We start from the raw sequence: 16,350 nt of genomic DNA, 5'->3' as shown, positions 1-16,350 counted from the left end.
AATTGAAAGCGGACAGTATTTTTAGGATTGGTTGCTATGTAGATGAAACCTTCGACAGAAGCTGAATCAGGATGACAAAAAAGGTGCCATACCTGCTTCAAAGACTTGAGCAGAGTTGATACATTAATTTCTATTATGAAAATCGCAGACAAAACGCCTCGTTCAATTCCTCTGATTCTTAAAAAAAGAAAACTCGTGCCTCATCCAACATAATAAATTAAGTTGTATTTTCTAGACTATCTACAGGTTAAAGATACAATTATACAATGTCATATTTTTATGACATATATATTACGTTAATTTATCACTGAATTGCGTAATTTTAAATTCTTCATCACGTCTGTATACTTTTACCCCATTCATTTGGTGCCAATGTTATGAAATGAAGACTAATATTTAAAAAATTCAGAGGAAATTATACCATTGCGTGACTCCAGTGCATATCCTTGCAAGGCTAATAAGAATAATTTTAAAATATCTGCTAAATCTCTATCGAGTACAAAAAAGCCAATAAAAGAAAGGGCGCATACATAGTTACATGTATAAAGGAATTTGGCTAGATTGCCAGATCTAAAAAAAATTAGAAAAGAAAGCAACCTTAGAAAAGGAAAACAATTTTGAGTTATAACCTGTACACTTTAAAAGAAGGTCACCGCATCACTTCATCCATTCAAGCAATTCATTCCAATGCATTTTAACTAGAATAAGGCTATTTCTACCAGTTTTTGCGTGTTATATCCATTGCCAGATGGTAATTCCATTGAATGAATACCTCGGAAATTTTCTCGAACTTTTATTCAATTACTGAACGCTGCATTAAAATAACGTTTTTGCGTGTTAAAACATAAAATCAGGTTAAGTTTTAGACGTCGATGTAGTCTACATCATTTGGTATGCATCCTTAGTTTGGGACAAACTTTCAGGCTCTCCTTCATTCATTCAACAGTTCGTAACGAACCAGCTTGTCTATCTCCTGTAATGCGCTGCAATATCTACTAATGACATATGCTTATATTCAATATGGATGCGGAGCTGCGCCATTTTACTAAAAAAACTGATTTTATGAGTCATCTTAGTTATCCTCGCATTTTCTGCCTTGGTCAGTTATCCAAGTGTCGGGTCAATAAACCCCCGAATCCCCGAGCCGCCTTCACCCAATGTCAATATTCGTATAATACAATTTTTAAACTAAATCTTATTTATATCCACATTGGAGGTCAATATTATATACACTCTTGCTGCAGATGATGGAATATTCTAAAAGAGTATTGAATCTTCTATTTCAATAAGTTCAAAATAAGACAAAATGTTACTTACAACCAGCTCATTAGTCCTTCATTGTAATTTCATGTCTACCTTCTAGTTACAGTATATTCCGGGAGCATTTATTCGCTTGAGCAACTTTCAGTGATCAATAATAAATTTATGAATTAGTGGAAACTTACTGAGATATGCAAATGCCAAGTCCAACAAAGCAGGCATTAGAGGAGAAAAGCAGAGTCACCCAAAAGCAATACTGTTCAATGATATGTATTCACAGAGTCATTATCAATTAGTCATATTATACAAACCCAGATGGTGTTATCTCATCTTCGAGGTAGTGACTTCACCAGTTTCTGGAGCTTGGTGGCTCAGGTATACGCCTACCTCACCTCATCCTGTGTACTCCGCCGGTCCTCTATGCTCCAACTTATACGATCTAGATCATCCCAACAGCGCTCAGTGGGATTCAAAGCAGGGAAAACAGACCAGTCTACTTGTTGATTTCCCTGGTCACTGAATAATGTTTGAGTTCTGCGATCAAGTTGAGATAGGCCATTGCCATAGTGTAACAAAAAAGTACGACCGAAATGGGATCTAACACCATTTCTGTCTTCAGAATTCGCATAATTCAGGTGGTAGCTGTCTGTGAAACACCAAACTAGATCAAGCTTCTAAAGGAATGGCAGTCTAAAGGTGAATAGAACCACCACTCTATCCAGCACTTCCCAACTCATAGTCTTCAGCTAATCTGTTTTATTCCGGTTTATATGTCAGCTGGCCAATATTGTCGAACCTGAAAACAACTTTTGTCTAATATATCTGTGCTTCTGTTTAATAAAGTCCAATATAAATTATATTTAAATGCAAGTGAAAATCTTATCTAGGCATACCAGAAAAACAAAAACCCCTCTTTTTAGGTCGTATTTCATAAAAAAACACACAAAAAAATAATAATTAAAAAAAAAAACACGGATAAGTGTCGTAATAATAACAACACATTTCAATAAATAACTTAAGGCAAATATTTATCTATCATCTTGAAAAGCTAAATGCAAACTACATAAATGAATTGGTATATATAATTAGAGATGTTGGACGTAATACCACACAATTTATCATAGCTTTTGATAAGAAGACTGTAGTGCGGACTTGCCAAAAAAACTTTTTTCGGTCGTATTCTTAAAAAAACTTTTAAAAACGCAAAACATATAAGCTACCGAGGAAAATTACGAAGATACATGTTAATATGTAAATGTGATACAACATTTTAACACATTTTAGAAGCTATGAGTTAATCATTTTTGTAGGTCCCGTAGTGGCAGGCGTAGTCGGATTGAAGATGCCTAGATACTGTTTATTTGGAGATACGGTTAACACTGCCTCTCGTTTGAAGTCTAACGGCTTAGGTAATTCTTGTCCAGTGACGTTCATTTGCAGACACTGGCATTATCACCTTATAATCGATTTTCCTTGTTTAGTATAAGTTGGCTTCCGTATTGATTCTATGTTCTTTATTCTTTCACTTAGCGTTACGGATACAAGTTAATCAAAATACTTTCACATGTATCTATATATGCAGTAACTTTGAACAACTAGATAGACTCTCAGCAGACATTCTGGCTCCAAGGAAAGGACGGGTTCACCAAGCCTCTTCCTGATCCGACACTTGCCGCCCCCTTACAAGAACACAAGTTCAAATAACACGTTGAAGATTATTACAGATCAAGTGAAACTAGGTGTCAGCGACAGTTACTCAACTTCCCTACTTAATGAGCTCTGCCAATAGTGAACGCATTCAACACCGTAACTGAGCAGTTTTTTGCGTCCAGCTGCTATATAAGCTGGACGTTATCTACAGCGGTATGCAGTGCGGCATCGACACACTCCGACGACCACAGCTTGTAGCAACGACAGGCGGCTCGACAGCAGCGGTTCTCTCCAGCGCCTCGCACCGGCCTACGACTCCGCGGTCACCCCGGCGGCTCGACAGCAGCGGTTCTCTCCAGCGCCTCGCACCGGCCTACGACTCCGCGGTCACCCCGGCGGCTCGACAGCAGCGGTTCTCTCCAGCGCCTCGCACCGGCCTACGACTCCGCGGTCACCCCGGCGGCTCGACAGCAGCGGTTCTCTCCAGCGCCTCGCACCGGCCTACGACTCCGCGGTCACCCCGGCGGCTCGACAGCAGCGGTTCTCTCCAGCGCCTCGCACCGGCCTACGACTCCGCGGTCACCCCGGCGGCTCGACAGCAGCGGTTCTCTCCAGCGCCTCGCACCGGCCTACGACTCCGCGGTCACCCCGGCGGCTCGACAGCAGCGGTTCTCTCCAGCGCCTCGCACCGGCCTACGACCCCGCGGTCACCCCGGCGGCTCGACAGCAGCGGTTCTCTCCAGCGCCTCGCACCGGCCTACGACCCCGCGGCGGCTCGACAGCAGCGGTTCTCTCCAGCGCCTCGCACCGGTCTACGACTCCGCAGTCACCCCGGCGGCTCGACAGCGGTCTACTCCTGCGCCACTCATCTGCCCTAGACTCGACGGTCACCCCGGCGGCTCGATATCGGTCTACTCGACTCCTGCGCCACTCATCTGCCCACGACCCAGCAGTCATCCCGGCGGCTTACGACAGTGGTATCTCTCGATAGCAGTCCAACCGACAGCGATCCATTTCGATTTGGTTTAATTTTATTTTCATTCAATTTTTGTAACCATTTATTCGCTATTAAATTATTTATTTATTTATTTTCTTCGTTCTTGTTGCTTTTATCACCGTCTCGTCCGCAACATTGGTCTCGCGAGCCGGATTTCAACACCTACGGCATGGATGAACGGAGATTGAAAGCCGCAAGAACCGGACGCCTGGCTGCCTTCACTAAACGTGTGCTGAAAGCAAGACAGCTCATCCACGATGAATCCACTAGAAAACATCGGTTGTCGGAGATGAAAGACGAAATAACTACTCTAAAAAAGGAATGCGAAACTGCTAACTTGAAATACATCGACATTCTGGAAGATGAAACGGCCATCACAGACGCCCAGATCTGGTTTGCTGACGTTGAAGAAACCTGCGCAGATTGTTTGGGAGAAATCTCCGAGGTTATACAAGTGACCAAGGAACAGCCGCAGCCAATTCAACAGCCTCAATCCCAAGAGCCTCAAGTCCATGATGTTCCCGTCGCACCTACCCCAGCCCAATAGACGCATGGATTGATGAACTTGTTCCATATAGTGAGACTGTTTTAGCCACACCCAGTGATTCAGACAAGTCTTATGAAGAATTACTTCTGAAGTGCATGTTCGAGAAGGATGCTCCGCGAGCCTCCATATCGCCATTCAACGGGTCTGCACTAGACTGGCCAAGGTTTGCTGAACTATTTTACGAAGAAGTACACAAGCAACCCTATTTTAAGGATACCCGGCGCATGTGGTTACTACAGAGCAGTGTAACTGGTCAAGCAAAACAACATATCGCGGGATATGGAATCGATGGTGCAGCATATGCCATAGCCTTGAAAGCTCTAAAACACAGATTCGGACATAGATCGCTGGTGGCCCGAGCATTTTTGGAACGAGTGACAGATGGCCCAACAATCAAGGACCGGGACCAGGTACAACTTGAATCGTTTTATGTCAACATCCGAGACTGTATTTTTGTTCTAAAGCGGATGAATTATCAAGCAGACGTCATGAATTTGGACACGGTACGACGTTGTACACTTCGCCTCCCACTACGTATGAGAGAACGTTGGGCTGAGTGCTGCCGTATTCTGCGAGCAACCCACGAACCAACTCTAGAAGATTTGGAAGGCTGGTTATCAGACAGAGTAACTTCACTATTTGATCCACTCCTCGCAGAAGATGTTTATGAGACGGTTCAACCCAGAAGTCGTAAAGCGTCCTCCTTTCACACTACTCAGCCTGTTCCTGAGGAGAGAAAACCTGTTGACCATCCATTCTCCAAGACGCCATCTTCGAGACCCTCTTCGCAGTCCACCTGTGTTGTTTGTGGATGTCTCCATGCACTTTACAAGTGTGAACTTTATCTAGCAATGACAACAAAGAAACGGTTTGAATGCGTCAATTCCCATCGACTTTGCAGGAATTGTCTACGGCCAGGACACATTGCATCTGATTGTACCTCCCCTGGGCGCTGCAGAGCTGATAATTGCAACAAGAGACATCACACAACTCTCCATGGCGTCCCACAGGAAGTTTACCACCCTCGGTCCACGTGTGTATCTTCCAGTGCAGTGCAGGCAGAAGTACAGGCCCCGTCAGCAACTGAAAAAGCTCAACCCAAGAGATCCTTTGCTACGCAAAATCCTAATTCTGAAGTTTATCTGCAAGTTGTTCCTGTGATCGTGATGTCACCCACCGGTGAGAAGATCAACACTAGTGCCTTACTAGACTGTGGAAGCCAACTAACTATGATACGCCGTGATTTAGCCAGTCAGCTCAACTTGTCTGGTCCAATGGAGATCCTACAGATGGGAACAGTAACTCGAGATGAAGATTGCCAGCGAGCACAGCTAGTCAGCTTCACCATTTCCTCAGCCATTGAAGACAATGATGCCTCTTTCCCAGTCCAGCAGGCATGGGCGGTAGACAAGTTGAAAATACCCCCGCAACGCTCCGTCAAGATCAACAATTTGCCACACCTCCGAGATCTGAAAGATGTTTTACCAGACTGCCCTGATATTGGCTTGTTAATCGGTGGTGATGTACCTGACATCATGGTCCAGACAGACATCAGACGTGGTCCTCCGGGAACTCCCATAGCTATAAAGACTGGTCTTGGTTGGTCACTTCTTGGAAGATTGGCAGACCCGACTACGAAACAACACCGTCTTCACGTCCTCCACGCTAGTTTCAAGTCCATTGACAGAGGGGATGCTGATCAACTTGAGAAATTTTTCACGACAGAATCATTTGGTTGCAAGTTTGAAGGCAATGCAGCAACTTCCGTAGATGACAGACATGCCCAGAGCCAGCTTGACCAGAAAACCAGCTATAAATCTGGACGTTACTCGGTTCCAATGCTGTGGAAAAACGAAGATACAGTTTTACCCTCAAACTACGTAACGGCTCTCAAGCGTTACCAGTCCCTGTGCCGCAAGTTGAGAACCAATCCAGAGCGATCCCGCAGCTACTCTGAAATCATCAACACATGGCTGGAGAAAGGTTATGCCAGAAAGATGACAGACAGTGAAGTCCATACACAGAGCCCCATCACCTGGTATTTGCCGCATCATGACGTTTACACTTCGAATAAGACCAGAGTCGTTCAAGACTGTGCAGCCAGATATGCAGGGACGTCGCTGAACGACAAGTTACTTACAGGTCCAGACCTCCTCAACAGTTTGAAAGCAGTTCTACTGAACTTCCGACGGGGATCCATTGGTTTATCTGCAGACATTGAGTCCATGTTTCACAGAGGCTTCCAGTTAGTCGTATTACTGCGAGGGGGTATGTCAGCGACAGTTACTCAACTTCCCTACTTAATGAACTCTGCCAATAGTGAACGCATTCAACACCGTAACTGAGCAGTTTTTTGCGTCCAGCTGCTATATAAGCTGGACGTTATCTACAGCGGTATGCAGTGCGGCATCGACACACTCCGACGACCACAGCTTGTAGCAACGACAGGCGGCTCGACAGCAGCGGTTCTCTCCAGCGCCTCGCACCGGCCTACGACTCCGCGGTCACCCCGGCGGCTCGACAGCAGCGGTTCTCTCCAGCGCCTCGCACCGGCCTACGACTCCGCGGTCACCCCGGCGGCTCGACAGCAGCGGTTCTCTCCAGCGCCTCGCACCGGCCTACGACTCCGCGGTCACCCCGGCGGCTCGACAGCAGCGGTTCTCTCCAGCGCCTCGCACCGGCCTACGACTCCGCGGTCACCCCGGCGGCTCGACAGCAGCGGTTCTCTCCAGCGCCTCGCACCGGCCTACGACTCCGCGGTCACCCCGGCGGCTCGACAGCAGCGGTTCACTCCAGCGCCTCGCACCGGCCTACGACTCCGCAGTCACCCCGGCGGCTCGACAGCGGTCTACTCCTGCGCCACTCATCTGCCCAAGACTCGACGGTCACCCCGGCGGCTCGATATCGGTCTACTCGACTCCTGCGCCACTCATCTGCCCACGGCCCAGCAGTCATCCCGGCGGCTTACGACAGTGGTATCTCTCGATAGCAGTCCAACCGACAGCGATCCATTTCGATTTGGTTTAATTTTATTTTCATTCAATTTTTTGTAACCATTTATTCGCTATTAAATTATTTATTTATTTATTTTCTTCGTTCTTGTTGCTTCTATCACCGTCTCGTCCGCAACACTAGGCACAAATGAAACACGTTAAAAATGTCTTATATAGCACTATTTTCGGGGTTGACGAAATTTTGAGAATTGAAATATAATATGAGAAAATGTTAAAGGCAGATGTTTTCGTCTGTTTTGTGCAAGCATAGTGACAGTTGAAACCGCTGATCCTATTTGCAGACTGAAGTGCAAGACTTTCTTGTGGTACATATGACGAGCATAATGCAGTTTAACAGTGTATAACGTCATCATAAGTCCAAGGAATGTATTGCTTCAGATGAGCATAGATTTCACATCTCATGAGAAGCTATTGAGAAAGCCTAGACGTCTGGATGAATGCGACCCTGTTAGATATGATTTTCAAGTCAAGAAGTACACCATGAATTCCTCTCGGGACAAATTACAATAATAAATGAAACTTTCGGTAACATGTTATTAAAAAAAGACATTTGCATGCATAACTTAATTTTTAATATATGGTTTTTTTATACCTTTTAAACTGATGTTCAAATTGCAGATTTTTTCATGCATATGATTAAAGTCTATGTACACGTGTTACTCAGAAGCCTGGACTGAAACGCTGTAAAGTTACGAATTAGCAGGAATGTCCAATTTACTCAAATACATAATAGGAAAATGCAGTATATTTCAAGCGTTGCGGTTAAAATTTGTCATAAACATAATCACTTGAATTATCTTTGTACTTTTACACATGTTAAATATCGTTCTGTTTACACGATCGCCACACACCGGATGTCAAGATAGTTGTGGCCAAATCTTCTCAAACACGAAGAATTTTACCTCTCGCCATTTTGGGTGTTAGAAACGTCGTAAGTATTTCTGTTAGATAGGAGACTTCGTATCATTTAATGTCACACGAGACTTGAATGAATCTTTTTGTGTTTGTCTTATTTGTTAGTTAGCTATATAGTATAATATCAAAAAGGATTGAAGGAGTAAAGTATCCCTTTAAACTTATCTCGGCATCGTGTCTAGTAAAATCTCGACTATTCAGCATATTATTCCTTTGAAGATACTTTCCAAAATATTCTTTTACAATTGTTATTGTCATTATTAATCATTGTTGTTACTCTATGGTCTTCTGGTAGAAATCAATGGCACCTAGCGGTCTACAGTAACCGCATCTTTGTGTGATCTTGAATTTCGATCTTTTGTATCAAAACTGCAGGCATTTAACAAATAGGCTATATTTTTATGTATCACTTAATTAATGTCTTTCAATTGCACAACAGAATTCAGTGTCGATAGAAAAGTAAAAAGGTTACAATTACAAACTTTTGCGTGCATTTTTTTTATTAGCAGTTGAAGTACAGGACAGAAATAAGACGCCACCTAGCGTGCTTTATAAATCTCACATTTAATTTCACAAGTGGAATATCGCTATTGAGAGTTAGAAGCGCCTTTTCAAACTATATCAGTGAAGCTAGATTAATGCAAACTGGCTGCTGCACTAAAAGGTTGTGTATATTCGTGAATAATAGATGACATGCAAACGTTCTAACATCATCAGTATCACCCCGCACCCTTAAAATACTTGACGTCAAAAAACACCGAGTTTTAAAACTTGTAGACGGGATATTTTGTTTAGACGATAGTCCATTAAAAATAAATCTAAAGCTCCAAACACATCTGTGTATTCTGGTTCTATACGTTCTAAGCAGTTGATATGCTTGTTAATATAACCAGTGCAGAAGGAAGTGTTCCAACCTACCTGTAGCATTCCGCTAAGAAACTCCTATTATAACTACTGTAGATTTCTTAACCTCACTACTTCCTAAAACATATTACCAAAAAAAAAAAAAAACTGTGACAATTAACTATTAGAAACATTGAAAGCAGACCACATTTCCAGGAAGATATATTAAAGGAAAGTTTTAAGAAGCTACTGCAGTCATCTAGTTTGTTTATCGTTCATTCGTAGAATGTTGGGAGGTCAGGTTCAGGTAGTAAGGCACATGGTTTGAAGCATAACATTGTTGTTGTTTGTTGACGGGAGACCCCTCACTGTGCCCTTCTCTGCAAACTTGATGATATAATAGTTGATGTCATCAACAAGGCTTACCGTCGGGACTCTATAATACCCAGCGTCGCGGAAAACCTGCACCATTCCTGCGGCTGCACCTGCGACGAGAGGGGACGCCATTGACGTCCCACCCATCTCAAGCCAACCGTACTTGTGTGCGTAGTAGGCAGCCCTTATATTCGTCCCTGGAGCGTAAATGTCGACACAATGTCCGATGTTACTAAATGAAGCCACGTAATCATCTTCATTGGTGGCGCCAACTGTAAGGGCCCACCTTACGCTTGCCGGGGAATAATCACATGCATCGTCCTTGCGTTTATTTCCAGCGCTGACTACCACTGGGATGCCTGCATACAATACCGCGTATACAGCGTTATTCATATAGGATGAATACGGACCACCGAGTGACATATTAACTATTGATAGACGCTTGTATCGTTGAACCCTTGACTTTATCCAGTAAAGTCCTTCCACGATGTCCGAAGTATAACAGATTTCAGAGTCGCATACCTTGACTGGGATGATGTTCACCTCCTTGGCTACTCCATACGTTTTACCTCCCAAGGTACTGGCCACATGGGTACCATGACCATCGTAGTCTCTGCTATTGGAAAAACGACTTGCATGCCAGCCTGAAATAATATTTTTTTTAAAAAAAATGACGAGGATAGGGCTCCTTTCTTCTAATTTTGTATTCATTATCTCTCTCCGCCCACCTCCTAGTCATGTATATTCTGTTTAATTTCACATACCTGATGACACTCTTCCTTCGAAGTCAGCGTGATCAGGATTAATTCCAGTGTCCATGACGTATGCGTCTATACCAGAACCGAGCGCCCAGGTAGCAAAACGGTCATCATCCCAATAATAATAGTCTATTCTGTCTAAATTCTGAATCAAAAAGAAGCGATGTCATATCAATATAAATCATTTCTCTGCCGCAGGATATCGTTTAAATAGGCTTTAGTTTGACTTATTAACCAAAATATATATAGTCTGATGAAAAAGATAGACAGTTAGGAGGAAATGGCTTGATGGCAATATCACAAAATCCAGGCATCAAAAAAACAAATTCGTTTGTTATGGCCTGTCCTTGACGGAGATCTGTATAGCCTTGTATATATTTTTCTTACAACATTTCTATACTTAAGTAAAATGACACAATACCATCTGCAGTCATGAAAGAGATTGAAGGAAAGGAGCCAAGGAGAGCTGTACATAGTCGCTTGGTGAATCAGATAAAATATGCAACATTAAAAAATAATACAAGCGCACAAAACAAAATACGAGTATGAATTCTCTTAAACTGACAATCTCTCCACCACAGTCCCCTATAGCTGTTGTAAAATTGATTAAATGTTCTTCAACCAATAAAGGAACTAGTACAACAGCTATAAGGGTCTGTTGAAGAGAGAAACAGTTACCCATGTAGTGTCGGCCCTGAAATATCCTTCACAATGACTTCGATCAAACGACATTTTTTTATCTTGTTCGATCTCATCAAAGACGTCAGTAAGTTGGCGAAGCTTTTGGAGGTCACTGGTGAAAATAAGAAGTACATTAGCAACGGTAAAACATAACACACAAATATGGACAATATATATATATATATATATATATATATATATATATATATATATATTTGTGTGGAATGTCTTCCGGAAAACATACAAATTAATAAAATTTTAATGTGATATCTTTAAATCACATTGGATAAAAATACAATGTATAAATGAAGATATTATGAAGCAAATTCTGAATAACAGTCATTTCGTAAATAAAACTGCCATTACAAGCTGAACCACAGATAAGGAATGACCTCACATATCATACCTAGCACTTATATTCCTAAGTATGACGTAGCTATCTTTGTTGTTGAACTTTACTCTTTGTTGGGAACCTCTTCCTTTCAAGATTTTGCGAACTGAAATGGATGTTAAATCGATTAGTTAGTAATCGATTTTGGTAAATAAAAGTGATAGCACTTTGCACCAGAGAGCGGACTCATCCACAAGCAGGTAATAATTTGTTATGTGCTTACATGTATATGTTTTACTTATTTCGTTTTCAGATTAATCGCCCTAGATTTTCGCCATCTATTTGGGTGGAAATTGGGTTTAGTTATTGTTATTTTTTTTTTTTTGGGGGGGGGAGGCTTTAAATTTGTCTCACAAAAATATTTTGGTTGGGTAAAGAAATGTATCGTTTAGTAATAAATAATTGACTAGGTTACGAACTTATCTGAACTTGTCTCTTTGGTGCTTCTCTGCGGCATAAATACAGAACATTGCACAACATTGTTATTCCGATAGAAACCACGATGCATTCCCCATTACTTTGTACAGATGGCATTCGTTCCATATACCAACCCCAATACTTCGACTATAACCCTAATCCGGTCACAACAGTACTAAGCTATATGTCATGAAAAAAACACATAGACTGAATATGTATTAGAAATTTAGTGTCTTTACAGACAGTCTTGAAAATATCCTTTGGTCGATTATTTCACTTTTTTGCCAAAAATTGATAACTTTTGATAACAATACTAAAATTTGTTTCACATGGCATGTAGGGATCAGACCCTAAATACTTTTCATATACGATTGCCCTAATACATATACGTGTAGTTAAGACAATACGTTCCAGTAACCCAGTTCTTTTATTTCATCTTTTATCGGGTATATGGATTTTTAAAAATAAATTTTCTAGTCTTGTACACAACGATACTAAAATTAAGCTAATTGTACTAATGAAATAACTTTTTTTTAGATGCACCTACTTTTTCCATACTTTCCGCAAGGCTTAAGATGGGCAATATACTGGTTGGGAACGTTAGAACCATCCTTAGCAGTGATCAGCCGCACTAGAAAGAATATTAACAAGATATCAATTAAGCCTCGGTCACAACCGGCCGTACGGGCTCTTACGGGCTGTTTGCGTTCAAATTTTCCGCAGAATCTCACGTCCCACGCAGGTTCTTCTTACGAAATTTCCAGTTCGTTAGCGCGTACGGAGGATATTGGACATGTCCAAAAGATTCTACGAATAATCTGCGGACAGCGAGGCCGCAAGCGTAACTTTCTCCCCTCGCAAGGAATTCGCAAGTGAGAAGTGCGTGGTACAAGACGCACGTCGCAAACAAGGAAGGAGTAAGTGCCCTTTGCGAGCTGATTACGGCGCACGCCCTCACAGCTGACGTAAAAAGTCAAAAGCACAGCAAAAATGCGTCGCACGTGCGTCACCCCCACGGCTGAAGTATAAAAGGCGTGCTCACGGTGGACTTTCGTGCCTCGACAATGAACGTCGATTGTGCAACGTGTACAACAATTTACAAAAATATCAAATTTAGCTCAATTCTATGCCTCCAAAAGACAAGGGAAAGAATCTAAGAGAGTAGAAAAGAAGGCATGAGGTAAAAGAAAGAAGGGGAGAACAGGAGGCAAACTGACGCTCGCCATCAGCACGTCATTACAAGCGTGTTTAAGTGTGAAGCAAAAATGACGCAAAAGGGAACTGCTTTCGCCGTACATTGCATTCTCTTGTAAGTGTTGAGTGCGTGCCACATACGCAAGTAGCAAAATGAACTCAAAAAATGAGTTCAATTTCCAAGGCCAACGCACCTTGCAGTTAGCGTCCCGGCTTGAAAGAACATCTCACGTGGCCCTTGCAACTCGCAAGGCAGACTTGCGCCTTTCCATTGAAACATTTTCTCTACCTCTATATACGAACTCCACGGCCTGCAATGAAATTCGTGCGTCCGGTTGTGACCGAGGCTTTACCAGCGGTACAAGAAATACACACTAATGATTAAAAATACATTTGACGAATAAATTACACCAAACAACAGTGTCACCAGAAATCCAATGTAATGACAAAAACTTTGATAAATTTATTAAATCAGCTATCGATATGATATCATATATTTATAAATACCTATTGCAAATGTAAAATGATAACCAAAACTTTGATAATTAGATGGTTTAGAATTCAAGGGCATGAGAAATACACAATATTGATAAAAGTGTAACAAATTCTCTATCTAATTAATCATATTATATACCAAGCCTTATACCATATATAAATGATAATGGAAAACAAATACACACATGATAGTAAATATCAACGACGAAAAGGCAGTATAATTGAAACACAAATGTGCTTATAATTTCAAATAGTCCAATTGTTTGACATGTAAAATATTGGTACATTTTAAGCGATAACTGACACGAAATATTGAAAATTATAAATGCCCATTAATAAATACACTTAATGTAAATTAAAATTGGATTTTCAAAGCTATATGAAGAATTGTGTTTCACGCATATCGAGATTATCTGTTTAATTCTTTATAACGCTTAGTATAAATTTCGCATAAATTGGCATAACAATAATGGTGAGCAAAATATCAAATGGCGAGCCAGACTTTAACATTGCCGTAAGATTGAATTAGACTAGTTGGAAAGTGACAAAACTTTCTTTTTAATAACAAATGTTTGAAACGTACCTAAACCTTTCTCCTCGGAGATGTCTATCAATCCTTTTTCCCTCATCATTTTTCTCATTTCTGCGGGATTTTCCTTCTTTATGTTCTTTAGTCTTCGGTTTTCAGGAATTTTTTCCTTCTCAAACTTCACTCCAGGTGGTATCTTGTCTGTCTCATTGGCATCATTGGCATCATGGGCATCGACCTGCTCTAACGCTAAAAGAGCCAAAAGCATGGAGGCAAGAAACAGAGAAAGTTTCATGATTGCGGTTCGTCTCTCAAATTGGCCGTCTCACTGTGGTCAGCTCTGAAGAATGTGTTCAACCTGTACCAGACTCAATATTCGCTCGAGTCCGTTTAAGTTAAAGCTTCGGAAACAACGGCTTATGTACATCTTTCAAATGTCACCTTGTTAAATAAAGCACGAAAAACGTGTGGTTTCAGTCCATTAAATGACGCGTGGTAGAATCGTAACTTATTAGATATGGGGTCATTTGTTCCAGTTGTGCACCGTGATGAATCATTTTAAAGGCAGAGTTACCGATTTTGTTGTAAAATAAAATAAAATAAAATAAAGTAAAGTAAAATAAAATAAAATAAGCGCACACTCTGTTTTGGGGGCAGTCTCTCGGTTGAAGGTGGATTTCAATGTTTTTTTTTTAACTATCGTTAGGGGAACTAAGTAATAAACAATTAGATTTGACTGGTTAATTATTTGTTAATTTATTCGTTTGCCTACCGTTCAGGAACATCATGCTAAAATATTATGGAGTGGTTTCAATTAAATTTTCAAGTCAGTTCAGTAATGGGTTATATTATCGCGAAAATTAATTAATCAATTATTGAAGTAATTTATCGATTTGTATATGAATTAAATAATGAGTTGATGATTAAGTAAATTAGTTTTCCGTGGCCCCACAAAAAATTCAACAAAATATCACGTTTAAAACTAAAACCAAATGGTATAGCATATACAAACATTTGTAACCTCTCATTTTGTCTTTAACAACTGCTTACTTACATGTGTCTGACCACCTGGAGCATCTGACAGAATAACTTAATATGCAGGCTGTGCAAAATGCTGCAACCTCACGAAGATATACGTTAATTCTCATAAAACTTCTCTGATCCCCAGGTTGCCAGTGGATAATCTAAAATTGTAATGCTTTAAGCATGGTAGAGGTAAAAGGTTACTGTATATGTACCCATGCGCACCTCATTAAGTTTGTAATTGTTACTTGATTGACTACCCTCATTCTATGGAATGTGCTGCCTACTAAGCACAATGATGATGTGGGAAGTGACTTTTCCTATGATCTTAAAACATGTCAGTTGAAACGGAATTTAAATTTAACTTCATCACAAACTGAGCGTTTTAGTCTTCTTATGTCGTAATATCTTAATATAATGAGCAGCACCGATTTTAGGTTTTGCCTTTTTTCCTGCTAATTGTGCCTACTTCTAAAATCATTTTACTGAAGCTGTAAGTAGCACTGAAACGCAGATATTGTGCATTTTTTAATTAAATCAACAGTCATGTAATTATTTTGAACCGTATCTACCTTTTGTACTGTGACCTACTAGGATGACATATTAATTTATTATAACATATTCACAGATACGTCTCTTGCTAATTCATGACGCAACTATCTGCTGTCAGAAAGAAGTGTACATTATTAATCTGCGGCCCTGGTAGAGGCTAGATCTTGAGGAGGTAGGCAACGATGCACATTAATTGAAAGCATACAGTATTTTCAGGATCTCACTCCCCGTGTAAATGGTTGCTATGTAGATGAAACCTACGGCAGAAGCTGTGACAGGATGACAAAAAAAAGTATCGTACCTGCTTCGAGCAGAGTTGATACATTAATTTCCATTATGAAAACCACAGATAAAACAGTAAGTGTACGCCTTGTTCAGTTTCTCTCTTTCTTAAAAAAAAGAAAAATCATCCAGCACAATAAATGAAGTTGTATTTTCTTGACTGCCAACATGTTAAACATACAGATATATAATGTCATATTTTATGACATATATTACATGAATTTACCACTGAATTGCGTACTTTTTTTTTCTCCATCACGTCTGTAAACTTTTACCCCATCCATTTGGTGCCAATGTTATGAAACGAATACCTATATTTAAAAAATTCAGAGGAAATTATTCCATTGCATGACTCCAATGCGTATCCTTGCAAGACTAAAATGAATAATTTTAAAATATCTGCTAAATTTCTATCAAGTACAAAAAA

The 16,350-nt window shown here is 40.8% G+C and overlaps 2 protein-coding genes across 2 annotated transcripts; one reads left to right on the top strand and one right to left on the bottom strand.

The window, feature by feature from the left end:
- Positions 1 to 4,549: 4,549 nt before the first annotated feature.
- LOC106177695 (uncharacterized) lies at positions 4,550 to 6,799 on the top strand. Its single transcript, XM_086997557.1, has one exon. It carries the CDS (start codon positions 4,550 to 4,552, stop codon positions 6,797 to 6,799), a length of 2,250 nt encoding a protein of 749 aa, XP_086853683.1.
- A 2,072-nt stretch (positions 6,800 to 8,871) lies between these two features.
- Positions 8,872 to 14,565, bottom strand: LOC106170845 (uncharacterized). The gene is made up of 6 exons (XM_013550840.2): positions 14,121 to 14,565; positions 12,396 to 12,479; positions 11,447 to 11,537; positions 11,038 to 11,152; positions 10,366 to 10,504; positions 8,872 to 10,245 (listed from the first exon to the last, which is right to left on the bottom strand). The coding sequence occupies exons 1-6, from the start codon at positions 14,359 to 14,361 to the stop codon at positions 9,530 to 9,532; spliced, it is 1,386 nt and encodes a 461-aa protein (XP_013406294.2). The 5' UTR covers positions 14,362 to 14,565; the 3' UTR covers positions 8,872 to 9,529.
- Positions 14,566 to 16,350: the final 1,785 nt, after the last annotated feature.

The sequence above is a fragment of the Lingula anatina genome, chromosome 10 (assembly GCF_051362555.1).
Source record: "Lingula anatina isolate TDL-2025a chromosome 10, LinAna3.0, whole genome shotgun sequence".
NCBI lineage: Eukaryota > Metazoa > Brachiopoda > Lingulata > Lingulida > Lingulidae > Lingula > Lingula anatina.
This window is presented reverse-complemented; position numbering and strand designations above follow the sequence as displayed.